The 27,704-nt window shown below is 38.3% G+C and overlaps 1 protein-coding gene across 3 annotated transcripts in view; it reads left to right on the forward strand.

The window, feature by feature from the left end:
* ncanb (neurocan b) overlaps nucleotides 1–27,704 on the forward strand; it is a 156,498-nt gene extending 128,794 nt beyond the window's left edge. Inside the window, exons 11-16 of one of the 3 annotated variants that reach the window (XM_088426064.1) lie at nucleotides 3,782–3,895; nucleotides 10,922–11,080; nucleotides 15,314–15,396; nucleotides 15,829–15,973; nucleotides 19,882–20,064; nucleotides 22,104–27,704. In XM_088426064.1, coding sequence (XP_088282190.1) covers nucleotides 3,782–3,895; nucleotides 10,922–11,080; nucleotides 15,314–15,396; nucleotides 15,829–15,973; nucleotides 19,882–20,064; nucleotides 22,104–22,252 — 833 coding nt within the window. In that variant the 3' untranslated portion in view covers nucleotides 22,253–27,704. Of the gene's footprint in view, nucleotides 1–3,781; nucleotides 3,896–5,224; nucleotides 5,359–10,921; nucleotides 11,081–15,313; nucleotides 15,397–15,828; nucleotides 15,974–19,881; nucleotides 20,065–22,103 lie in introns of those variants that run through there. The other 2 variants (XM_088426065.1, XM_088426067.1) reach the window with 2 other exon arrangements.

The following is a 27,704-nucleotide window of genomic DNA, read 5'->3' on the forward strand; positions in this document are numbered from 1 at the left end:
AAAACAGATAACTAGTTTGTTGCATGTGGATATATGCTGATATATGCCACCCACAGTAGAACTCCTCTACAACAAAATCATATTTGCAGCCAGAAATTTTTCACAACAGGGGACTTTTCACTACAGTATAACAAATCTATGTCTCGGGCGTAAACATAAAAAATGTGTTGCACAATCTACAGTCTGACTAAAGTTAAAAACAAAACCATCCAACATTTAAAAAAAAAAAAAAGAAATTGCCAAATATACAACAAGCATTCATTTCCATACTTAGATCAATTTCTTGCATAATGTCTTTAAATTTGCTTCATCTATATTTCATTTTTATTACTTTTATCCTGTCTTCAACTGTTGGTTTGGTTTAAGATCCTTGTGGCTGACCAACCAGGCCCCTCTGTGCGGAGTCCACGCTGAACAGGTTTTCCGCAACCCATATCTTTATGATTCATCTGAAAACCTATAGTATGGGAGAATATTGTCTGACTGCGAAAGGAATCCGCTCCGAATTTGAAGCGCTCCAAAAAAAGGTATAACCCAAGCTAGACTTTCCTGCAGGCTTGTTTTCGCCGTAGTGAATTTCAATGCAACGCAAACGCAGAAAAAAACATTCCGTATTATGCAACAGGTTTTTTTGTTTTTCCTTGTGTGAGGAAATAAGAAGGAGGGAATGTTACAATGCATGGATTTTTTTTCACAATGGAGGATTTTTTTGCACATGTAGGTTTCGTTGTAGAAGAGTTTCACTGTATGAATAAACACAGTTTAATTACGTAACATCAGTAATCACAAAAAGTGCAAATTTGGACAAATACAGGTATATGGGTAATTTCGTTCTTATTTCCATATTCTTCAGTATAACTCATGTCTCTCCTCACAGGCCAACGATGAGTCAGTGAGTGTGTATACAGCAGTGACAGTAAGCCGTTTGTCTGTCTCTGCCTGCCTCTGCGTCAATCCATCCTTTGATATCAGTCGTCTCTCCAGCAATGATGCCGTCATGCTGCTTAAGCCATACACACTCGCGCAAAGCTGCCCTAATCTTGCGAAATTCGCAGTATCACCTCGCCATTGCAATGTCATTTTCTCTAGCATATTTTGGAGCACTCTTTTACTACCCTCTCACACTCTCTATGACCTCTTACCAAAGTCATGAGGAGAGGAGATTCACTGTTGAATTTTTAGAGACGACAGCTGCACTTACAGCTCTCTGATTTGCCAAAATAGATTCCTTTTTTATTTATTTATTTATCACAAGTTGCATACATACTTCTTCTAAGTCCTCACTGCAGGACATTTACCACACCAGGGTTCTGCGGAGAGCACGCAATATCATCAAGGACAAGACACACCCACAAAACAATCTGTTCAAACTACTGCCATCAGGTAGACGCTACAGGAGCCTGAGGGCCAGGACTGCCAGACTGGCAAACAGCTTCTACCAACAAGCCATCCGGATTCTCAACAAATCCCTCACAAACTAATCTGCCTCCTACTGCTTGCACAAAGAATATCTTGCACTAAAATTTTGCACTACATGATATTCTGCACTACATTCTTAGCACCATTGTCTCTGTTTCCTGTTTATTGCTGTTTATCTATTTATTGCTCGATTATGGGATGTAGTCTGTTACTCGGGGAAGTGAACAGAATAGGAATTTCGTTGTGTGGCACAACTATACATCAGACAATAAATCTCTTGAATCTTGAATGTGTTTGTGTACATGCGCACATGCATGTGTTAATTGAGTCGTGAGTGTGCTGCACACTATCGCAGCTGATTTTTGGTGAAAAGCGGGGTATTAACAACAATGTGTGTGTCCAGTGTGCATGTAACCCACCACGACATCCGTGGTCAAAGGAAAAGCAACCCAGAATGCTTTGATCTGAGCGACATGCAAACGACCTTGTAAGATTCTTCTGATGTGACTGTCTTGACCACAAGGGAGCAGCAGTATCATAGATGTACAGATCCAGAAAGAGGAGTTTTACGGCTGAATCAGTAAGCTAAAATAATGATGTGAAGCAAACTTTGGGAATGCATTGGCCAGGAAACGAATTCCAGCCTCTTGCATGGTAGGCAAAAATGATACAACTTAAGCACCGATGTGCTGAGAAAGATTGAGAACTGAAGAAATGGTTTTAATAAACAATACTGCCTATCTGAAAAGGGGTCCCTGACTGACTCCATAGAGTTTGAAAACGCCTACGTTCTATTACTAAAATCTTTTGATGTGTTCAAGCTAAAATGAAGATGCCTTAAAGGGACGTTGTATTAGCTTTAGACTGTTTTTCATTAAAAAGGAATAAATTAAATAATTTTACATTTCAAAAACTTGCAAATGAATGTGTTCTTAATGACCAACAGTATGTTTTAAATATGATCATAGGTCTAGTTACCGTTAAATTATATTACATGGGGGTGGCACTTCTCAGGAGCCAGCAATGTCTATTATCACTACGGACAATGGTAAATGCAGCACCTCCTGCTGTCCGTAATGAAAAAACGATCTCAATCTTACACACGATCCCTTTAAGAGAAAACAATTTTTTCTTTTGTGTTTGACCTGACCAAAATCCCCCCCACTGACATGGTGTGCAACCCGTTTTACTCTTTAGTCCTCTCTTTGTCTCAATTTCCACTTACATGGCTTACATGCTAGAGCCTATTCCAGCAGAGTGAATGGAGCCAAAACAGGCATATTACTGACATTAAAATACAAAATGGTGTCATTTCCCTCCTATCATATCAGTAATAATAACAACACTTCCACCCTCGGGTGAAATATTTACCATTGACTTTGATCATTTTTACCACTTTGGCATTTTCTACAGTAAACCTTTCTAACTAATAATTCAAACCTTGCTGTTCACTTGGCTGACTCGGAGCAAAATCTCTCTTCTTGAACTCTGGAACCAAAGTGGAACTAAAAGACATGAATAGGGTCGCCGTGTGTTTACCTTGCACATTTGGTATGAGGGCTTAGTATCATGATCAGGCTTCTCACAAGTCATGAGCAAGGAATGCTTAGAAATGCAAAATTTAAGGAAAATAACACGTTGGAGGGTTGAGAAATCAACACTGTAACATGGTTAAAATCTCCCAAAAATTGAACGCCCTCTATAGGTTAAAATATAACTTGAATTTAATTTTTCAAGTCTTTGTGCCATGGTCGCCATGCACAAAATATTTGCCTGCCTTTTGAGTTTCAAAAAGCAAGTTACCTCTTTGAACTTAATTGCTTCCAATCAACTTTTCATTCTTCTTGGTGTGTAGAGAGGGGAGAGATAAGCAATTACACACTGAGAAGATGTCGAGGGGAAAGCAAGACGAAAGGCGCACTGCTAGCATGGATGCCTGCTCCGTTGATGGTTGTCCCTTAATAAAAAGGAATGAAATGATTTGCTTTTTCTTTGGTTTTTCTGTTCAATGCACCACAGAATGTGACCAGAATTATGGGATGACTTTCAACTCTGGAGGTTCCACTTGTACTTCCTCCTGACATTGTATACGCTTCCCTTTGCTCTTGCAATTATCATGATGTGCTTGAGTGCATTCCTGATGATGTAAAATCAATTTGCTTTAATTAGGTTTTTTTTTTCCTCCCAGAACGTTCCCGCTAATCTTTAGTACATGTTATCTCAAGGTTTGTGTTCTCTTTTCCTACGGTGGTCAGGTTGCTTAAAAAGTCAGTGCGGCGATCGTGCTGGTGCGTTAGTATGCAACTTGTTACTTCACCTTAAGTTGACCCCCTTTCTCTCGTGTTCTCTCTCTGTCCTCCAGACGTTGATGACTGCCAGTCGAACCCCTGCCGCAATGGAGGAACCTGCATCGATGAGATCAACTCTTTTGTTTGTCTGTGTCTGCCCAGCTACAGCGGCGCCACATGCGAGAAAGGTAATATTAGATGCTCTTGGGGTTTTTTTTTTCATTTAAAGGTTTACTACAGTTGCCCCAAAAGAAAGAGTTTGTTGAATACAAATTTAAGTGGATGAGTTACAAGGTGGGCAAACAAAACATGCTGCGATCGCCGAATGCCCGGCGGGCTCTTTATATTGTCAGCATATTTCCCATGTTATTCACGGTGATTGGTCGTTACCTGAGCCCTTAGGCGCTGGTGATGCCGTTTTCATGTGACAACAAGTAGCAAAATAGCTTTGCCCTGATATAAACAAAATCAGGTGGTGTTTGCTGCTTAATTCATTTCCCACAAACACATTTACCACTTTCACCCCAAGTAAAAACCAAAAATGCTGCGCTGAAAGGATTTGTCTCAGTTTCATCCTGAGATAATCTTGTTCCTCCTTGGCTAGTCTCTGTATATTACAAATCTTCACTCTCTATTTTGTGGTATTTGAGACTTTTTTTTTCTTTCTTTTTAACATAGCCTGAAGCGAACATCCCGATGCGTTGGCGAAGTTGGCAGTACAGCCATCAAGTTTGCCGTCACACCGGCTTAGTAAAGCAGGAATTATGCAGCATGGGGTGGTCTCCCCCAATATAATAATCCTGTTTGGTAGTCTTCTTTAAAATTCATAAATACATTTTATCCCTCAAAATATACAGGAGTATAAAATATACAAAAATTGCATTGACGTGATATAAGGGGATTTTTTTATTTTTTTGGTCTCTTTTCCACCCAGTCACCCTATTGAAACGGTCGCCTACACTGCATTCGTTCCGAATCATCTTCTATATTTTAAATACATGTGACCCAGTTTTCAGTTTCTAATATAATACATTTCAAAGAATATGTTTATTATACATAAAATTTGTTCTATTATACAATTCATTTCTACAATGACAGTTAAATTAAATAAACAGTGTTTCATACCATATACTAGTTGCTCTATTTTATATATATATATATATATATATATATATATATATATATATATATATATATATATATATATATATATATATATATATATATATATATATATGTATGTATATATGTATAAACTATTTATATGAAGGTGCTATAAGAATGACTACAGAATGACACAGAATTGTCTTGAGGCACAAATCTGGGGATAGATACAAAAAAACTTTCTGCTGCTTTGAAGGCTCCAGTGGGCAAAGTGGCTTCCATTATTCTTGAATGGAAGACGTTTGGAACCATGAGGAGTCGTACTAAAACTGGCCGGCTGTCTAAACTGAGCAATAAGGGGAGATGGGCCTCAGTCAGGGAGGTGACCAAAATCCCTATGGTCACTCTTTCAGAGCTCCAGTGTTCCTCTGTGGAAAGAGAAGAGCTTTCCTGAGTGGCAACCATTCCTGCAGCAATCCACCAATCAGACCTGTATGGTAGTGACCAGACGAAAGCCAATCCTTAGTAAAAGGAACATGGGAGCCCCTCTGGAATTTGCCTTGCACCTGAATGACTCTCAGACCATGAGAGAAGAAATACTCTGGTCTGATGAGACAAAGATTGAACTCTTGGTGTGAACGGCAGGCGGCATGTTTGTAGGAAATCAGGCAACGCACATCCCCGGGACAATACCATGCCTACAGTGAAGCATGGTGGTGGAATCATCATGCAAGCGGGATGTTTTTCAGCAACAGGAACTGGTAGACTAGTCAGGATAGAAGGAAAAATGAATGCAGCGATGTACAGAGACAACCTGGATGAAGAACTGCTTCATTGTTCTCTTGCCTCAGACGCGGCCGAACTTTCATTTTTCAGGACCTGAAGCACAAAGCCAAGATTTCAAAGATTGCAAAGAAGAATGGGCAGAACTTTCTGAAGATAGGTGAACAAAGCTTGTGGCATAATATTCAAAAAGACTTGAAGCTGCAATTGCTGCCAAAGGTGGATCAACAAAGTATTAGGCAAAGGCTGTGAATCCTTATGTAAATGTAATGTCTGTTTTCTATTTTTAATCGATTCAAAATGTAAAAAAAAAATGTTGCCATAATAAGGTATTGTGTGTAAAATTTTGAGAAATGGAATGAGACAAGAGATGAAATGAGGCTGCAGCATGACAAAATGTGGAAAATCCGGATGCACTGTGTTTCAAGACTTGTATCTGAGGAGCCTGGACTCTGAAAGGACATTAATATGTACCGGTATTTGAGATTTACAGTAATATGTGTTGCTACCTTTGATATAAATTATTTAAATTAGAACCAGCCCCGAACTTTCCACATCGTTGCTACACTATACATTGAACACAAGTTTTGAGTTCAAGTTCCCCTCGCTTGTTTTCCATACCCTAACATGACCGAGTTAGTTTTAGGAGCAGGAGCTCCAAATGTAAAGGACCGGATTAACACTTAACGTCAAGTAATCAGCAATGCCAGATTTCATTCCAAGGTAGTGTTAAATTGTCTTAAAGCAAGAAAATCAGTTGGAAAGATTAAATTTGATGTTGAAGTGGTATTGTTGGGCATGAAAAGAGTCACTCCAGACAATAGCATAGAGCTGACATACGAATGAGGACGGGGCAATGTTGTCCTCTCAGAACTTACTGCTTTCATTACTAAATTTTAACCTGGCACGCCTTCATATACAGACGCAACAATGCCCTCAAAAAGTGGACTCAAGCGTATATAAGATATTTGGTATAGAGGTAATGGGAGTCGTTAATACCTTCTCTTGTCAACCCATCAAAAAGGCCAAGCCACATCGTAACCGTGGTTTTTTTTTGGGCGGGGGTGAAAAACTAGGGTGCCTGGGCACCCAAAGTGGTCATAGTCTAGCATCCTGAGTAGTGTCCACACTCGTGGAAATCTCATTAAATCTTTATTAAATCTTTATGGACTCGTGCTTTATGGGTGAGAGGATACCATTAAATTAGCCAGTGGTGTGTTTGCACAAGCATTGAGTTTTCAATGACATCATAAAGTCAGTCATTTGTCGCCTGCAACTTTGTTTTGAAGAAATGTTGCTATAGCAATCAGGAAAGTCTATGGCCGCCAGGAGACTTTTAAATTGTGAACCAAATTCATATTACTGTTTGTCTTGTTTAAGTAAAATGATATCATCTACTAGTAGAAACTTAAAAATGTGAAAATATAACATAAACATAAAACATTCATATAGACCACTGATCTGCAGTTTGCTGACATACACCCAGGCAGTCATGCACAAACACACACACACATACACACAACCTTGCACTGCTTCTTCTATTAGAGCAAAATTTCATTCAAGCGGTGTCTTTAAATGGCCCCATCAGTCTTTTTTGTCACTTAAATTTTGTGTGATTGTTAATGATAAGCTGGCTCCTCACAGTGTCACAGAGAAGAGAGAAGACGTTTAAAAAAAAAAGGAAGACAAGTTGAATAATGTCTAAATATTTGAAGAGGTTGATGTGATGTGGAGCTCTGAGGCAGCTTCTTGTCAGCGAGCGCGCAAAGAAATCAGCAGAGACCAAGCCGGAGATCTGAGGGGGAAGGAAACATGCTGCTTGATCTTCCTTTTCCTCTTTTCTTGACTATTTTTTTCTTTACACTCTGTTTCCTGTCTTCTTGCTGTATTTGCTTGCATTGGCTGCTATTTGGACTTGTGGAGAAATGTGTGAACTATTGATGCCCATCTATTTTGCTGCCTAAACAGGCCCCCAGAGGATCAGAGTCCAGAGGTACTTTTAAGAAAAAAAGGGTCATTGTTAAAACAGTGTATGAACAATGGTAAATATTCATTTTGAATGGTGAAAAAAGAAAGCAGCCATCTCTGTCTCCATCTTATGCCTTTGATTTGATATAGTATACACCATCAAGTCAGAGAAAAAACAACCAATCAGAAACACAAAAGGTCACTTCTAAGGTTCTTTTTTTTGTGATCAGTGTTAGACAAGACAAAATTAGAACCCATATTTGTAATATTGGTGACGAGTGCAGGCTGGCAGAGCTGCAAGAGGGAGGGCAGCAGCACAGAGGGAGGAGTCACAGCTAACATCATTCCAGTGAAATGCAGTGCTATTAGTACATTATTCTCAACATGGCATTTTTTAATGAAAAAAAAAAGCAAACAGCCGATACATGCTGGCAGGTGTGTGATTGCTCTCATTTAATTACAGTTTGATTGTAGAGTAAACACCCACCATACGATATTATGCCGTTCCGGGGTTGGAATCGTAAGGCAAAATTGTCGTATGGCATGCAATAGAAACCTATGGTAATTAGCTAATGCATGTAAAACCCCAGGTAAAAACATCAAAATTGTATATACATATTAAAAATTGATAACAAAATAAGTGCTACTTATATATATAATATACATGTAGCCTAGCCTAGTCTAGCCTTCTTTGTATTTCTTGATTAGCTCCAGCTTCATTTCCATACTAATCATCTTCTTACTTCTCTCTTTAACATCATTTGCAATCTTGGGACCCATGGCTAACCAATCGAAGTTTGAATTAAGCACTAAAATGCATAATAAATGCGATATTATAAGCACTCACATGAGAACAAATCTTTGAAATGACGCCATCTTGAAACCGTTACTCCGAACAATAGCAGACCAGCATCTTAGTGACTCCGTGATGCCGACCAATGGCAGACCATTATCTTAGAGAGTCGTGGCACCCAATAGCAGTCGTGGCAACGAATAGCAGACCGGCATTGTAGTGACGTAGTTAGTGACCCGTGCAGTGACGTATGAGCAACTCACAGAGTCAGGCACACGCACATACTGCCTTATGTTTGAGTTGTTGTTTTTGATGCAATGCAAAAAAACTGTCAAAAAAGAGGGACAAAAAACATTGCGGTCCACGTCATAAAGTGAAAAAAACATACAGTAAGGTGGGAATGTCATAAACTTTGCGGAAAACTGGGGGAAACCTGAGTACCTAGAGAAAAAAAAAAACATGCAACACGCAAACATGCAAACGCCCCACAGGTACAAACTCTGTACTGTGAGGCAGATGTGCTAAACAGTCCGCCATCATACCGTCATCATTTGTATATCACATAAACATTTGCATTTGAACATTTTATATCACCTCATGCACATCGATTATAGCATTTTGGCTGCATGAGGTTTGCCCGGCATTCAGATTTGCTGCGTTTACCACACAGCTGATCTGAAGCTTAAGCCACACACCTGTAATGTCCCAGTAAATGTTTTTGATCTACTTTGCACTGCTTTGGAAAATCCTGCAAATGGACCACCTGCATTTGAAAGTCTGAAAAGCAAGCCCATAAGGTCTCAATTGCACATGAACTCTGCGAGGAATTGAATACTGTTCTTGTATTCTGTCCTGCCCTCGCCCAAACTGCATATCTCTGCATACAAAGCAGGGCCGCATACGGACCCCATTTGCAGTTCTCAATTTACCGGTGTCGCTTCGGATTTGTCGGCCCAGAAAGCGGAGGCATTCCTCAAGCTGTGAGGAGCGCAGAAATTTGACTTGTACAGCCCGTGCATCAGATTTGGAGAGCTATACGCACGCATGTGCATCTGATCTAAGTGGGGATGGGAAGCCAAGGTCTTAATGAGCCAACCTGAGCTGCACACTTCAAGCGATGTTGTCATTGAAAGGATCAAAGGCGTTTTGTTGGACCTGCCCACCTCACGGCAGGTTGCCTCCACGTCAAGCTGGAAGTAAAAAGAGCAAACAAAAGACCTCCTGAGGCAGCTCTAATCGATATTTTTGTATAATGTGGGACATTTGATGGAAAAAAATATATGTTGTCACTGACACTTATTGAATAATTCCAAAATGATTTAAAAGTGGTGGAAATAAGGCAGTGTCTTTGCTAATAATTATTTTATTTATCTATGTATTTTCTACCGTTTCTATTTTTTATGATTTTCTTGCCTCATACACTTTTGTTTTATTGTCTTAACATGTCATTTCATTATGTTTGAATGTGTTTTAGTAATGTAATTTTTACTGTATTAATTTACTACTGTTTTTTTAATGTTTTGTAATTTATTACTGTTTTTATGTTGCTACTTATATTCAAATATCATTTTTCATTATGTTTCTGATTGCTTAATTGTTCTTAATATTTCATTTTGTAGTTCCTGTTGTTTTCCCATCCAGCCATCCTTGTATTTTATTTTATTGTTTGTTAATATATGATTTTTTTTATAATCTTTTAACTTATTTTTATTTATAGTATGCATAGTTTAGATTTTATTTTATTTCATTGGTTACTTTTATTTTTCATAGTTTTGATGTTTCTATGATTTTTGTTTTTGTATCGATTTATTAATATATTACTTTATTTGAACATTTTACTAAGTACAGTAATGTTGTGTATACAGTATTCTATTTTTTATTTTATGCCTTTTTACATGGTTGTTTATTTTTATTCATATTTTGGGTGGACTATATTGGGGTTATCATTTCGAGCCCCTCCAGGGGGGCTGCGCCACTGTTTGAGAAGCACTGCTTTATTTGAACATTTAACCATGTAATGTTTTTTTTAATTATTGATGCATTATTTTTAATATACAGTTGTTAATTTTTGTTCATATTATTGTTCAACAATTTTATTCACATGTATGTATGTACACAAATCAAGTTTTTTATGCAATGTGTAGCTTTTTTATTATGTGCAGTCATAAATTATTTTGGTGGGTATGTATTTATATATTTTTCTTCATATTTTGGGTATACTTTTTTATTCGTGTGCATGTGTGTATGCAATTGAACTTTTGTTATGCTATGTGTAACGTTTTTCATTGTTATAGGCAGTGATTAATTATTTTGGTGGATATATTTTATTCCTTAGTTTGTATTTTTTTTAATATATGAACTTTGGGTTTTCAAACATATTATGTTCAGCCAGCCTGGCAGACATGTTAAATGCAGAATACTAGAGAGGAAGAAAAACCGTATAGCAGAATATCTTCCATCTTCTAGTGATTATTGATTTTCAGTTTGCCGCCAAACCTTGTTAATATGATAGCAATAGTAAGTTTTCAACAATTTCCTGTTGTGTGTCCCCTTGTGCCGCTGGCAGACACGGAAGGCTGCGAGCACGCGTGGCGGAAGTTCCACGGCCACTGCTACCGCTACTTCAGCCGACGGCACACGTGGGAAGATGCCGAGAAAGACTGCAGGCAGCACAGCGGCCACCTGGCCAGCATCCACAGCGCGGCCGAGCAGAACTTCATCGGAGGTGAGCAGGAGAGTTGAAATGAGGAAAATAAGTTTGCCCAAAAGCTGCTTTGCATTCCCGGGTTGTTGGGCTGCTTTCAAATGACGGTGCCCTCTAAATGTCACTGAGTTATCAGGACCAGACTAGTGAGCGGAATCTAATGTGGCCAGTTGGCACTGCGCTCTTCTGCATGCCAAAGTGAAACAGCATCCAGCAATCAAATATAATTAGTAGACGTCAACATATAAAATACTTGCATGACTGATGATATTTAACACAATAGCAAAGAGGAGCATGCAGATTCATCATTTTGCTGGAGCATCCTTATTAAAAGAAAAATGGTAAAGCTTTGGTACAATGGTCCCCAATTTTTACAGTGCAGCATTGATCGGCAACTGATTGAGAATAGTAGAATTCCTCTACAACGAAATCATGTTTGCAGCCAGAAATTCTTCACATCAGGGGACTTTTCACTATAGCAAATCTTTGTCTCGGACGTAAATTTAAAAAAAAACATGTATTGTATATGTGCACTCTTTATTTTTATTCCAAGGGTATATAACTATAAACACACAATGTACATTAATTTATTTCTTTTAACATGTACCGTTTTTTTTGTTGTTGTTTTGGTTTTAAAAAGTCATTGATGGTCTTTTTGTCTTTCTAATACTCAATTTTTTCTCATTGAATGACTGTAAACCCAAACAGGGTTGTTAAAAATCCCGATTAATCAGCCTAAAATGAGCAGAAAAGGAAATTGTGCTATCTACAATGACTGAAGTTAAAAACAAAACCATCCAACGAGCCTTCATTGAAAAAAAAAAAGAAATTGCCATCAAAAACACATTTTCATTGTTTTTGTTCATGTTTTATCAAAGGGAAGCATTGTTGAAATGTTTGTGTCAAAGTCACTGTTGTGCAGAAAACGTATCTTTTCACAAAATAGCTTGGTGTCACTCAAATGACCTATTTTCAAACAGCGATTACTAAAAAAACTAATTAAGGAAGAATCTTACTCTCTTTTTGAAGGTAAAGAAAAGAATCCAATCTTTACAATACTGTGTGGGCCTTTAAAGATGCATCAAAATGCTCAAAATCAGCTGGCTGGGTTGCCTTTTCAGGTAACGCTTGGTCTGGCCGACTTGGGAATTAATTCACATTACCCCTGAAGTCAGGCCACAGACCCCGAGGACCCCAATTTGAATTTTAAAAGTCGAAGTTGAAGAAAACTTGCAAGTTTGGTATTTTAGCCAGAAACTTGAAGTCAAATCAACATTTCGCAGGCCACATCAAATGATTTGGCGGGCCGGATCTGGCCCCCGGGCCTTGAGTTTGGCACCTCTGTCTTAGAAATTCTAACAATGACTGACACCTGCTCTCTTAACATTATGAAATGTCTTCAATTCTATAGACACTATATTGTCCATCTGCTTTTTTCATGTTCCCATCTTTTGCAATTCCCAAATATACATCTCAAGGAGTGTGTTCACGGCAACTCAGTTGCTGATATAAGCATGTGTGGCAAAGCGTATAATCTACTGCCATGTTCTGTGTCAGTGTGATTTGTCTGGAACCAGGTGAGCGGATTTCTTTTGTGCAAAGCAAATCGATTGGATAGTGTGTTCACAATTTGAGCAAAAACATCACATTTTTCCCTCCGTTTCAAAACTGAAAAAAAGGCCCACATTTATCGTACCCCAAACTCCCTATCTGTTCCTTCTGCATACGAACAACAAAATAAAGAGAATTTAATCGCCTCAAGACTAGATATCTCCACCTCCGCAATAAGAAGATCATCGTCATTAGGAAGCTTAATGTGGCGGCTGATGATGCTAATCAGAAGCAGCGTGATGTGGAGACGCCACACAATGGGATTAACCTTCTTCCCGCACGGAACGTCGCCGCTGACATTTTTGCTTTCACTCATAAACAAAAAGTCATCACACTGAGGGGATTAGCACTATGCTAATGCTGCGTGATGGCTTTCTAGCCTTCAAGCTTGTATTTTTCTTGTAGGGCTGCAGCTATCCAGTATGTTGATATTCAGATATCCTACTAAAAATTCTAACAAACTTTTAACTTAACGGTAAATGTAAACTGTGCTTTGCAGCACACTACTTTCCTCTCTAAAATTAGTGAGATTTGAAAGAAAGCTTCCCGGAAATATTTCGGTCTGTAAGGCGAAGTGACGTCAGAACCACGAGAATGATGTTCCACGTTTGAGTCTGCCAGCGATTGGCTGGCAACCAATTGAGGGTGGACCCCTGCCTACTGCCCAATGTCAGCTGGGATAGGCACCAGCAAGCCTGCAACCCTTGTGAGGATAAGCGGCTATCGGAAATAGATTGATGGATGGACGGACGGATGGATTTGAGTCTGCCTGGCATGTTAAAAAGTGATGAGTAGGAATGGCAACTGTGTCCGTCTGTCAGCAACAAAGTGTGCCAAGTCGTTTACATCTATTAACATTTTTTGAAAAGTAATCTGATCTCACTAGCCAAATGGGGCCATTAAGCACTACTAGTGGCAAATTTATGCTAGATGATGCAATAACTCTGGTGCCACCACAAAACAGAGGCAACAAGGGCGTTACAATACAGTCGTGGCCAAAGGTTTTGAGAATGACACAAATATCGGCTTTCACAGTTTGCTACTTCAGTGTTTTTATATCTTTTTGTTAGATGTTACTAACGTGGTAGAAGTATAATTACAAGAATTTCAAAAGTGTCAAAGGCTTTTATTGACAATTAAATGAAATGAATGCAAAGAGTAAACATTTGCAGTTTTGCCCCTTCTTTTTAAAGACCTCTGCTTTTCACCCTGGCATTCTGTCAATCACATTGTTGATTTTTATTTTTTTTCTGAGCCCCATAGCTATCACGATTGCTTCATGGTAAGATGCTGGAATATGAAATGCTTTCCTCACCAAACTGTCCGTGAATGGTTTGGAGAAGTTGCCTTTGGAGGATGTTGTGCCATACTATATTCATTGCTGTGTTTTAGGCAAAATGTGAGTGAACCCAGTGAAGTCCAGCATCAACAAAATAGTTTCTCATTGGTCAAAGTGACAATGACTACATCTTATAGTTTTGAGGTTACATTTTTGGAGGTTATGATCATACCTGTAATGGTAAATGTGGGATGGGAAGGATTGACGTGGGAGGCCGATGTATTTTCTTGTGTAGTATAAACCATGCACAAATACTAGCAGCCATTTTACTTATCAAATGACTTATCATTGAAAAGATGGCATTTAATTCTGTAATCCGTTTTAAAAATTCCTCAAGCAATTTGTGCAGCTAGTTACTTTATATATGTGAACATAAAGAAGAAGTGTGATTTCTTGAAATAAAGTGGACTTAGAAAGTTTGGATTATTACATGCTGCTACTTGCCTGTATATGAGGAAGGAATTCAATGTCCGTTTTTCATCACACCTTTCACAGTAAAAGCCCAAATGTGCTTTAGGGACAGATGCCAAGTATATTCAAGATGAAAAGTGTCCTCAATAAAATAAAAAGAGCATTAAATAAAAAGGCTATATAAAATTCTGCGCAGGTTAAAATTACTGAAATTATTTTAAGATTCAATCTCACCTGCTCACTGTCATCGTAAATTTGATGAAAGTGGCCTTTAAAAGTCTTAAAAATGCGGATACTCTGTATTTACCAGGGGAATGACAGCATATCTGTAATTATAGTGATTTTAAATAAGCTTAAACGGTATAGCAGGCTGGTGAAGAAAACATTTACCTCACTGCTGAGGTTCTATCATGCACTATCATCCTCATACATATAAAGTTTCTTCCACTCCATCTACTCCATAATATGCTCAGTATGTAGGTCTATTCATTTATTAGTGGTTCATTATTACAGCCCTTATTGCTTTACTACTGTTTTTCGTTGTTTGGGTTTTTTTTTGCCTACTTTATTATTTGCTCGATAATGGAATGTTGTCGGTTTGTGGAAGTGAACAGAATAAGAATTTCATCGTTACTTTTATTATGATGCATATGACAATAAAACTTGAATTCTAAGTTGAGCTTTCCTCGTGAAGTTTGCATGTTCTACCCATGCAAGTCTTGTCAATGTGAGTAGAGCTACTTGTTTTCGCCATGTAACCCGTGAGGGGTTTTTGACCTGGTTTTCCCAAGTCGGCTGTGATAGGCTATAACTCACACTAATAATGAGGACAAGCTACATATAAAAAATGGATAAATAACACTTATGGTCCATCTTTATGTTTCGGTGCTCAGGTATCAGTCATGACAACACCTGGATTGGCTTAAATGATCGCACAGTGGAAGATGACTTTCAGTGGACCGACAAGATGGATCTGGTGAGCTCTTTTCTATTATTAACACATGCAATCAACTCAAGTAGTATTGGGAATTCATTAGTGTAACTTAAACATAGGTTAAACAAAAGCCCTTCGAGAATTAGGTTCTAACTCAATGTTGTTTTTCTGTAGGGGAGAGCAGGATTTATTTAATTATTTCAAGGAATGTGTTCTTGTTATTATACTATTACTGTAATTTGTCAATGTGTGCCAATTATATGTTGATTTGGAATACATATATTAACGTCATTTGGATTGTAGGAAATAATTATATTCAGTCTAATCACATTAAATGAGATAATATTCCACAGCATACTTAATTCACACTACTGTGCCACAGCATGAGTGGGAATCACTGTCTATGTTGTCAATTAATGTGCAAAATCAAAGCAATTTCTACAAACGGGTCTCATATCATTTATTTATGTACAGCAATATGAGAACTGGCGCTCAAACCAGCCTGACAACTTTTTTGCGGGAGGTGAGGACTGCGTGGTGATGATTGCTCACGAAAATGGCAAATGGAATGATGTGCCGTGCAACTACAACCTGCCTTACGTCTGCAAAAAGGGAACAGGTGAGAAGAAGAACACAACACGGCAGCGTATTGAATGTGAGTCTGTCATTTTCATGTAAATCTGTGTCTACATATGCCAAATTCATCTGGGATAGGCCCACGCTATAGATAATAGAAAACATATGAAATGTCTCCCTTAAAAGTGACTGCTTGTTAGCCATTTACCTTACTTGAAAGACCTGTATCATGGTATTTTACGCTTTCCACAGTCAAATATACTGTAAGCGTATGCGCATTGGAAATTCGATTTTCTGTGAAATATGAGTGTTTTTGGTGGCTGTGTTTGTAACCAGGAATAAAACTTTGCAACTAATACAGTAAATGAAACTACTTGGCCAACTCAGTGCAAAATCTCTCCTCCCCCAACCCCGGAATGAAACCGAAAGAAAAGCAATGTGAATGTATCCGCGTATAAGGTGGCTGGGTGTGTATTTACTCCTGCATGGGCTATATAGGGTTGAGAGCACAGAGTAAGCAAGAAATTCGTCAATGAAGGAAAATAACACTTTGAGGTGTTTAGGGTGAGAAATTAACATAGTCATATGGTTAAAATCTCCAAAGGGTTGGATTTCTGTGAAAGGAAGTTCGGGTCAAGCTGTTACATCTGGTCACCAGTACGCAACATTCTGTTCACACCCTGCCTACAGTCTCTTACAACCACAGAGACTTTTTCATCTTCCTGCAAAGGTTCTCTTTGCTTCCGCATACTGCAACATGCTGAATTAACGTTGGTGCTCACCGGCTCCATGCTGAGCCTCGTCTAGTTCGGTGCTCCAAGGACACATTCTCCATCGGTCACTAGGAAACAGAACCATGGGTTGTCTATTTATTTCATTGTTTTAAATATTTTTTAGGAAAGTGTACCTGTCCAGCTTCTGAATGAAATATTGTGGATTTTTGTAGCGCTTTGTGAACACAGATACATTAATCTTTTATGTTTAATCAAAATTTTGATTACGGTCTTCCTATATGAAGTTTGCGTGATCTTTCTGTGCCTGTGTGGGGTTTCCCCAGGTATTTCAGTTCCCTCCCACATTCCCAAATACATGCATGGTAGATATATTGGACACTCCAAATTGAACTTTGGATGTTTTTGTGAGTCTGAATGATTGTTCATATCTCTGTGGTCCATATGATTGGCTGGCAACCATTTCAGTGTGTACTCCTTCTACTGTCCAAAGTCAGCTGGGATAGGCAATAGCAATAGCAGCAACGACAACGTACAAAACCATTGCAAGAAATGCAAAGAAACAACTAAATACAATTATAATTCATGTCAAGTTTTTTGGAGTGATATTGTCTAACATGACAGCTGCATCACCTCAGCACAAGCAAAGATGGGAAAAATAATCTGATATTTCATGAAAAATGTAGCCACCTTTTGCGAAGCGCACTTGTATCATAGCAACAAGATACTGATAAGACAACTGATGATATCACTTTTGGTTTGTTCGTGTACACTGGGAAAGAAGTATTACTTAGTGAAAGCAAGAGTGTTTGTTGTCACTGCTGCTGTCAGAATTGTGATGTTATCACGGTCAGGGTCACAAAAAGAATGAGAGCTCCGTTCGTAGTGCGTGTCAAAGCAGCATGAATAGGAACAAATATCTCAAATGTACCATTAAGTGGTTTTCTTGTTTAGCATAAGTTCCGCTAAGGCGCAGTTTTAAACAAGTGAGCCTGTCTAGAGAGCGTCTGGCGCGCCTGCAAAGATCAAGCGGAGCCCTCTGAGTATTTTAGAAAATAAATTGTTATGATCCTTCAGTAAGAAATCAAGTTACAGTGAGATGCGCTTCCTCCTTCGGGCCATATTCTCTATTATACAAGTACCGTCATAAGTCATTTTAATGACATTTTCCCTTATCCTCACCTCAATACTTTTCTCTTTCCCCGCACTGTTAGAAATCTTTCAGCAGTGCACCAAGGTGAGGTTTATGGAAAGCCAACCCTTCAGAATTTTATACGCGTCTCATGTGGGTGAGCCATCCTGCCCTTTCTTTCTGCAACACATTCAAACTATAAATGTTCAACTACACATTCAATCAGACTTATTGTTTTCCCCTTGCAACGTTTCTTAATGAGGTTTTCAGACAAGGACGGTTGTAGACCATAAATTAGGAAGATACTGATACAAAGTCACTACCTTAAAGTGAGAAAATACCCTTAATGATTAGTGTCCTACTCAGTCACAAGAGTTTCAAAATTAAAATGCAGTAAACTACAGTTTAGCTGTATTTGAAACAGGTCATTATTTCTCAACAGGAACTGTTTATAATAAATTTAACCACTAGTCAATCTGGTGACCAGTGTTGGTGTTATTACTTTAGCTTGTGCAAAATGTTATTTTGGGTGACAGTTCAATAGTGCTAAACAGGTTAATGCGCTCGCCATTATGCAACAGTTTCTGCCTGGTGTTATGTTACTGTAGGACAATTTAAACACCATTACCCCTGGCAACCTGAATTTGCATGCAGGTGTTCTGATTTTGGTTTTTCAAACAAATTACAAAATGTTCCCACATACCCCCGACAGTCTGCTCACAAACGTACGCATTAGGTGCCTTGAATGAACATTTCCACAGATCTATGAGACGTCCTACTATGTGAGTAGTCTATGAATGCACCTTGAGTCTTGTGCCGAACAAGTTTGTGTTGACTAAGCCAGACAGCGATCGATTGTTTTATGCAACATTTCTTTTTTCTGGTTTTTGGTTTTCTTTTTCTTTGGCTGTTGCAACATCTTGCTCATGAAATTGAAAATCAATTGGCACAACACATGATCACTTGATGATCATGATCACTTTTCAACATACCAGGCTGAGTCAAATGTATCTTCTGTGGGTCTACTGTTGCTCATTCATTTAAAAAAATGACTTTTTATAGTTTTATATTAAACTTTCAGATCTCTTATATGGCAATATTTTGGTTTTCCAGTTGCAGAAATGAATGGTAAAACATACTCATATAAAAATGATTTGTAAACATTGCAAAATAAAAAAAAGTACACCAACCGCCGCAGCTAAGATGAGATTCATGCATTTTGTTAAACGAGCTGAGCTGCAGCTCAAACATGGCCTGTGATAAAGTGCCTCTCCTTATTTACATTTGCACACTTATATCCTTAATTTTTTGCAGTCTACTCTTTAAAAAAAATTGAAATTGTAAAATTTACTTTAGGCATTATTTTATATTGCAAAATTTGCCAAAATCTCATCCCCCAAATAATCAAGCCTTGACACACGCTTCACAGAAACACCCACTCCCACGCGTCGAAGCCACGGCATCTCGTAACATCACTAGTTCATCGTATTAATTGCTATGAGAATTGTGTGACCATTGGCTTGCCGACATGACTATAAAAAAAAATATTGTTTGATGGGATATACATAAAAAAGAGAAAAAAAACGGTGTTGGTGAAATCTACTGGAAATCGCAACACAAGGCTTCGCAACGGGGACTGCCCCAGTTAAAGCGGGGGGCAACTTGTCACTCTAGTTCTACTCCAAGGCTCCTGCTCTTTTCTTTCTGAAGTTTCTGAAGTGAAAATCAAGTCTCATCGCATGTAAAACCACTTGATTATAAACAATGTCTAGGCTTCTACAGTCAAGGGAATTGAGGATGCCAGTATCAGTGGGTGGACGTCAAAGCTTGAACTCTGAAACCCGAGATTTCTTCATGCAAAAGAAGCATTGATAAGAATTCTAAGCACTAAAACTAGGAGACACTTCTAAAACTGAAACATTCATTCATGGATGACCTATTGTATGCACAGTAGATAAAGACTTCTCTATCCAAAGAAAATGTGAGTAAAGAAGGTTAGGACCTTGAGTATGACTCCTAACCATGTATTGAAATGAGTGGTCGCAGTGGGTGTGGCTCTCAATGTTGTTCCTGTTTATGATTCTCCAGTGTTGTGCGGACCTCCTCCTCATGTTGAAAATGCCTTCGTGGTCGGCCGAAAGCGCTCTCACTATGACATCCACTCCACTGTGCGCTACCAGTGTGCCGATGGCTTCCAACAGCGCCACGTACCAACAGCAAAGTGCCGCGCCAACGGCAAGTGGGACGAACCAAAAATCATCTGCACAAAATGTGAGTTTTTTTTCCCCCACAGAGATATCAAATAACTACCATTTCTTGTGATTTTTCCGAACATTTTGTGCTTCTGCTTTTAATTTGCTTGTGTATGCCGGTACATAAAATGGTGCTTCAGCCTCGCCAGAACTTCTGTTATTATTTTTTAGCAAAAAAAAAAAAATATTACTGTGGTTGGACCACCCACGGCTTTTCCTGGGAAGTTGAACAGTCTTTCTTGAAACACGTCATGCTTAAAAACATTATTGTACTCAAACATATTTGAAGAAACGAAACTTTTTCCTATCTACCTTTGATGAGCTCAGTGGTTCTCAAAGTGGGGTCCGCAGAACCCCTTGGGTCCTTGACATGACTGCAGGAGACCCAGGAAATAATTTGGATGTTTTGGAACTGATTTAGTTCATCTTTTAACAGTCACAGTTGTGCCTTGTTTGGCTTGTCTTTGTTTTTGGGCGCCGCCTCTGGCAGCTGTTGATAGCGCATTGACAGTGCGCTGTCTGTCTACCTACTGTAGATAGAGGCCATTCTCACATCTCAGAAAGACAGAACATTGGGTTATTGATAAAAAAAATATGCATATGTTTGTGATCATTTCATTTTATTTTATGTTAAATTGTAAAAGTCTTCATGACGCTTCAATAAAGCAAACAATTCAACCATTTTGATATATATTTTAAAAATATAACAATGTTTAAATTTGTCAGTGCGTTTTGTATCTACACTTCCTTGCTAACGAGGCGATGTAGTCAGCAAAGCCAATGCTGTTTTTGACTAAATAATTGGCATCAAATTTTTGTTTTTGGGAGGCGTGCACTTGCAATTTTTATTTTCTAAACAGTATAGCTGAGAAGAAAGAAATGTACTTGTTGTCAAATTGAATATGTTGCTGAGTGAAGGGCACTCATGTTTGGCTGAAATATTTTTTGTTTTGTTTTGTTTCCGCAAACATTTGCAAAGGGGGTCCTTGAAATTTTCATTTCTGGAAACCCTGGAATAGTAATACTAATAATACTAATTTGATATGATCATCCCCCAAAATCCTTGGTTTTTACTTGTTGTTTGTTTTAATCCTTTGTTGTTTTACTAATTATTTTTCATGAAAATATATGTCAAGTGAAATGGACATATCAGGCTATTTTAAACATTATGATTAATTATGGTGAAACATTGTGTCAAATTTGATGACACACCTTAACTTTACAAGGTTAGAGCAGTACTAGGCCTCTTTTCTTTCCTTCATGTCGTGGGGAACTTGATTTTAATTAGTCGTCTATCCCATTGAAGCAGTCAAAATATTCATTTCTATGATACATATTTCATGCACCTTATTTCTTTCCAAATAAACAATGTTGGCCTAAATACATTTCTAAACAACACTTGCTGACAGTCTTCACTTCCTAACCTTTCAGCATAATAATGATTGCTCTTCAGGAGATATAAAGGCTTGATACATACCTAACAATCCCACCCGAATGTCATTTCACTGATGAAAAAACACAAAATAATAGCGCCTCTGTCTAAAAGTGAATAATATTGCTTTTCCTGTACCACTTTATCTCTTCTTTAACTCTATGGCCCAGAGTTATAGTGGCCTTATCGTTGATAGCAGACGACATTTATTTCTCGGCAACATCCAGGATGGAGCAAGGGAGGACATTTGGCGCTACAGCCTAGGAAGAAGCGTTTGAGTAGATATCGCTTGTCGAGGAAGTGTAAGACAAAAATAAGTTTTATCTGACCTATAGGCCAGGGGTCCTCAAACTTTTTGGAGTCAGGAAATTTTCCAAGGACCCTCATTGCAAATGTTTGCAGAAACAAAACATATATACAGTAATCTCTCGTTTTTCGTGGTGAATTGGGACCGTGTTACTATAACCAGACAATTACAACAAAAAAAACTTTTAAATAAAACAAAAATTGGAAAAACGTCCATGTACTATCTTCCTGTATAATATATGAATTGCAATGTATTTGTAAAATACAGCATTAATTAATTCATGATCAATTTTTGGTTTTGGCGCCTCTTTCCTTGCCAGCAGCCCGACGGGCCCACCGGTACCGGCGCCACCACCACAACCACCACCACAAGGGCAGACGGGAGCGCAGAAAGCACAAGCGACATGCCCACCGGAACGGCGGCCACAGAAACACCACCGACCAGAGCCTTAAGCAAGGCCGCGTCTGAACCAAAAGATGAGCAAAATCAACACCGTCCTATCTTTTTGTCTGGTCCTCCTCTCATTCTTTCATTCCTCTCTTTCCTGTTTATTACTCCTCCTCCTTCCACAGACCATTCCTACTCTGAAGTTCCCCATGTATCATAGGAATCTCCGGGACAGTAGCCGGGACGATAGTCGACCCCTTTGTATCCCTTTTTATGCTCCCTTTCTCTTCATTTTCTTGCCGTTTCACTCGCTTGAGTACAAATTGTAAATAGGATCTTTTGTCGCTTTGTTTTGATTTTGTTTTTATTGGATGTTTTGTTTGTTGACTTGGCTTTCTTAGTTTTATTGTTGGGTGTTTTCGTGTGTGTGATTCAGGTCCATCACGTTTGTCAGGCGGGAAAATTGCAGAAAAATGCGGTAAAGGTTCTTCACACCTGTAAAATTGCTCAATATCAGTTCAAGTGCATCTTACATCATTTCATTTCAAAATAAATGTTAGAAAGCTGATTTGATTTGGAGGCAAAAAAAGGACTGCTGCAACAAGCCAGGCTAAGTTTAGCTCCTCTCTGACATCTATAGCTTGTCTCTCAATTAAGATTGTACCACTTCACCATACAGTACAAACAATACATGGAACAATGACTTTGCAGTGTTTGCTCGCATATTTGCAGCGCTTTCACGTTTTGTTTTAGTTTTCTTTAACGGGAAACCTATCCTCGTTGTAGACTGAAAATTCACTAATTGTCTGTTTTTGTGCTGAGGCAAAAGACCTGTAAAATATATACATATTATCACGTGTAATAGTACTTTTTTTCCCGAGAGACTATGTTGATGTGAGGTGAGGAGCTCAATTAAGTCATTTGCCACCATCTTGTGGTATTTATAGGTGATTATAAACCATTTAAGGGTGAATGATTTGCTATTTGAGCCAGGGTTGGGTACCAAACAAGGTACAACTTTGCTATTTAGACTTGTACTATCTTTTGACATTTTCAGCAAATAGGTTGCACAGGACAAAGAGTCAAAGAGGTACATTTGTAAATTAAACTACAAATATAATGGGGATTTACAGTAATTGATTCATCTGTTATGACTATGACGCGTCCACTGTGTGAGATGTCTGTAAGCCCCTTCACAATTCTTTGAAGGGGCTTCCCACTTTTTGTTCTTGTGTTGAGTTGAAAGTAATTGGTGCCGTCCCGCTAAATATTTTATACGTTACGCTAGACAATGGCGCTGACTTCATGTAATTTTCTTTTTGCGGGACGCCGTATCTCTGCGTGAACATTCTGCTATGGTGGTTTTGCAGAGTTTCTGTGAAAAGGAAGCAAAGGCGTGTGTAAGTGTGTGTGTGCATAGATGTTGAAGATAAATGCTCACTCAGTTAAACCTAAAGACAGGATTCAAGAAGCGTTTCGCTCCCAGTTTCCTGACAGTTTGCTGTTTTTTTTTCCCCCATTTCTCTAAATCCAGCAGTTAAAGCTTCAGCTCGTGAGATTAAGTCCACATCACTGACTACAGTATTTTTCTTTTATTTTTTTTTTTTTATCCGCCTCAGGTATATTTTTACTTACCTGAGACTTAATTTCAAAGTCTGGTTCTTAGCAGAGACAAGAATACACTTGAGCAGCCTCTCACTGAGATTCAAGCCCGTTTCCACCAAGTGGTATGGTTTGGTTTGGATGTTACACCTTATAGGGTACCAAAAAGTATGCTTTCACTACTCTACACAGTTTGATTAAAATGTTAAACATTCTGAAATGTACCAAAATGCATCCCTCCATCACTTGGTAGTTTGGTTTTGGTTAATAAGGTAACAAAGACCTGTTTCCACCAGTCAGTACAATATTGCAGCCATGTCAACCACCGGTCCACGGCCCATTATTGGTCAGTGGATCAACAGGTACTGGGCCGCATCCAAAATAATGATGTTGTGGAACTGATATTTGGTTTACCCTTTAACAGCTCGCTCTTTTTTTTTGTTTGTTTGACTTAATCTTAGTTTTTTGGTGCCGCCTCTGGCCCCTCCCGCCAAAAGGTATGTTTGGTATTATTGTTTATTGTGCCAAAATTATCAACCAAACATTACAGATATGTTCCATGATGCAGTTCGAGATACGGAATCAATTCATTCTGGGAGGGCTTTCATGTAGTGATTTTTTCGTATCCTGAGACAAGTTTCTTCTTTAAATGATCAAATTCATGCCAAGCAAAAAAAAAATGTGGAAGCTTACCTTTCGAGTCAGACTACATCCAAAAGCTTTAGTGCAGGAGGAGGAAAGCAAACGGCAGAAAACAATACAGTACAAACTAAACGGCAGAAAACAATAAGAGAACGAAGTAAATGACAGAAACCGTTAATATACGGTTTCTTAAAGTTCAAAATCATTTGCCAGTCCATGGGCTGAAGCAGGGTAGTGTTCAGGATGTAGAGACCATCCATCCATCTTCTAGAGCCGCTTATCCTCACGAGGGTCTCAGGTTTGCTGGTGCTAATCCTAGCTGTGTTTGGGCAGTAGACGGAGGAGGCAAACAACCTTTCACGCACCCAACCACACCTAGGGACAATTTAATTTCATATATATATATATATATATATATATATATATATATATACAGTGGTACCTCGGTACTCGACTGCCTCTATACTCGACCAAATCGGTGCTCGACCAAAAAATTCAAGTAGGTAATGCATCGGACCTCGAACAGATTTTCGGTTCTCGACTAGCCGAGCCGAGCCGAGCCGAGCCGACCCGAACGCGCTCCTCGGCCCTTCTCGGCCAGCGGGTAAGCGCCAGTTCAACTCAGACCGCCAGCGGAGTAAGACGTTTGTTCGAGTATTTCTTCCCGGATTTAAACTTTTTCGTGTTGCTCTAGCCCTTAATAATGGGTCCAAAGAAAGACAGTGATAAGGGGAAGGCAAAGAGGAAAACAATGAGGACCACTATTGAACCGAAGAAGGAAATTATAGCAAAATATGAACGCGGTGTACCTCGCGTCGCAGTTAGCTAGCGTCATCATGGAAGGAGTAACTCCCTCCCGTCCTCTCCACATCCATTCCTGTATGCCATCAACCACTCTCCAAAACGTAAGTGAATTATACAAAATGGTTTATAATGCTTTATTTATCTTTATCTTTATCTTTATCATGTACTGCTTGTGCACATTTACTTGTGCACACATACTTTCCATTATTTCTTATGGGAAAAATGGTTTCGGTGTTCGAACAAATCGGTGCTCGACCACCACCTCAGAACGGATTATGGTCGAGTACCGAGGTACCACTGTATATATATATATTATATATATGTATATATATATATATATATGTAAAAGTATTCATGACTCGATAATAAAGCAATCAATTCAACCAGTCTAATACATTTTTAAAAATGTAATAATTTTGAAATTTGTCAAAATGTGTTTTGTGTCTACAAACGAGACAATGAAGCCAGTAAAGCTAAATCAGGTCTTTATTATATAATGCCGTTTTTGACTAAATAATTGGAAATTTACCCGGTTTGTAATAAGGAAGTGTGCAATTTTATGTTCTAAACTTCAGTATAGTTGAAAAGTAACAAATATACTTGTTGTCAAATTGAATCTATTGGTGAATGAAAAGGGCACTTAATGTTTGGCTTAAAAGATTTGTTTTTGTTTTGTTTCCGCAAACATTTGCAATGGGGGTCCTTGGAAAATTTGTTTTCTAAAAAGGGTCAGAAAGGTTAGAGAACCTAGTTCACGGTTGGTGACGGGTTAATTTTCCAAATTTTTCTTTCTCGATTTTTTTTTGTGTATTGAGTTTTTTGTAAGATGGCACTTTGTTAAAAACAGTAGTTTTTTTTGTTTTCATTAACAAGAAAGTCATATTACCAGAAAAACGCCTTTGTTGTATCCTGAGGTACCCCTGTACACTGCCACAATTTTCCAACGATTTAAATCATAATTCTCTGTCGGCTAATCGACGAACAGCTGAAGGTTTAGCTCCACTCTCCGTTACGCACCTGGCGCACAATCAAGAGGTAACTATAAGGAACCCATCTCTTCTCTCTCCTTGGCCTAGAGAATGGGCCCAAAGAATCCAGGCCACTCCCACACACCTCCTATCACTTTAATTAATCTCTGCATGTTTAATTAACAAAGAGGGATTATCTTCATCACCGCGAGCTGCGCGACTCCATTTGACGGACACACAGGTCCACCAAAGTCAATCCAGCCACTCGTTGTTGTCAGGCCAACACAAGTATGCACAAGCGCTTTCTATTCAAGTTTATCTCCAAGCAGAAAACAAGCATTCACAAGCCTTTCTCGTGCAATAAAAAGAGCTGATTGTAAATTAGAAAAGAGGCATGATTAGATCACAATTAGCATGATATTGCATATCTTTTCACGTCTTTTTTTTTTTTTTTGCCCTCACGCAGAGATGTGTTAATTGTAATTAGTGACAAATTAAGACAGCGCATTAAGGCGGAACTGCAAGGAACTCATTTGTATAGTTTCGGAGGGAAAAGTCAGTTTACATTACTGAATTCACAATGTTAAGAGGGAAAAAAATCAATTCTATCAGAATTAAATCACAGATTTAAAAGGTTGTTGTTCAAGGACTTAATTTTACAGTTATACTTGAAAAGACATAAAAGAGAATTGATTCCCAAAAATGAAATGTTTATCTCAAGAAAAAAAAACTGTTTTTTTAACAAGAAAGACATACTACCAGAAAAAATGCCTTTGCTTCTTTGAGAAACAAGTTCTAAATGTTTTATTTTTAATGCAAAAAAATCTCAGTATCACAAAACATTTGGGATTTTTTTTTTCCACAAATTCACAATGAATTACTTTGTAAAAATGATGGGAGAGTATTGACTAAAGCATGATGTTTTTCATAAATTTTTTTCTATATTATTTTCAAATAGTATTTTCCTCTCAAAATTCTAGGAAAATTTTTATACTCCTGGGACTTTATTCTGATTAAATTCTGATTGATTGATATGTTTTTGTTGTTGTAATAATTTGACGGGGTTTTTTTTTCACGCCGCATCTTTGCTCTTGTAATAGTATAGCCTTAGACTTCAAGTATAAGGACTTGGTTCTTGACCAAAAAAAAAAGAAAAATAACTTTATTTTCATGACATTGTATTTTTGTTCCCTGAAATGAACATTTTGTTTTGATTTTTGCTCATGGTATAAATCATAAGTATGATGAAATAATGGCATGGAATGAACACACTTTTGTGCAAAGGTTTTTTTTTCTTTTTTTTAACTGTATGTCACTCATCATCAGGCAGCTTTTCCTTATACAAGCTCAAAATACAAGAGTAGATCCTGTAAGTGTGTTTGGGTGTGTGTGTGTGTGCCAGTGTGTATTATGTATTTATTCATATTTATTAACGTGTCCTCATATGAATTCAAGTCCTACCATTGTATTATGTTATTTTTCAGCCAAACAATCATTAAAGCCAACTCTTGTTTGGA

The sequence above is a fragment of the Hippichthys cyanospilos genome, chromosome 10 (assembly GCF_059441005.1).
Source record: "Hippichthys cyanospilos isolate Australia breed blue-spotted pipefish chromosome 10, RoL_Hcya_1.0, whole genome shotgun sequence".
NCBI classification, from domain to species: domain Eukaryota; kingdom Metazoa; phylum Chordata; class Actinopteri; order Syngnathiformes; family Syngnathidae; genus Hippichthys; species Hippichthys cyanospilos.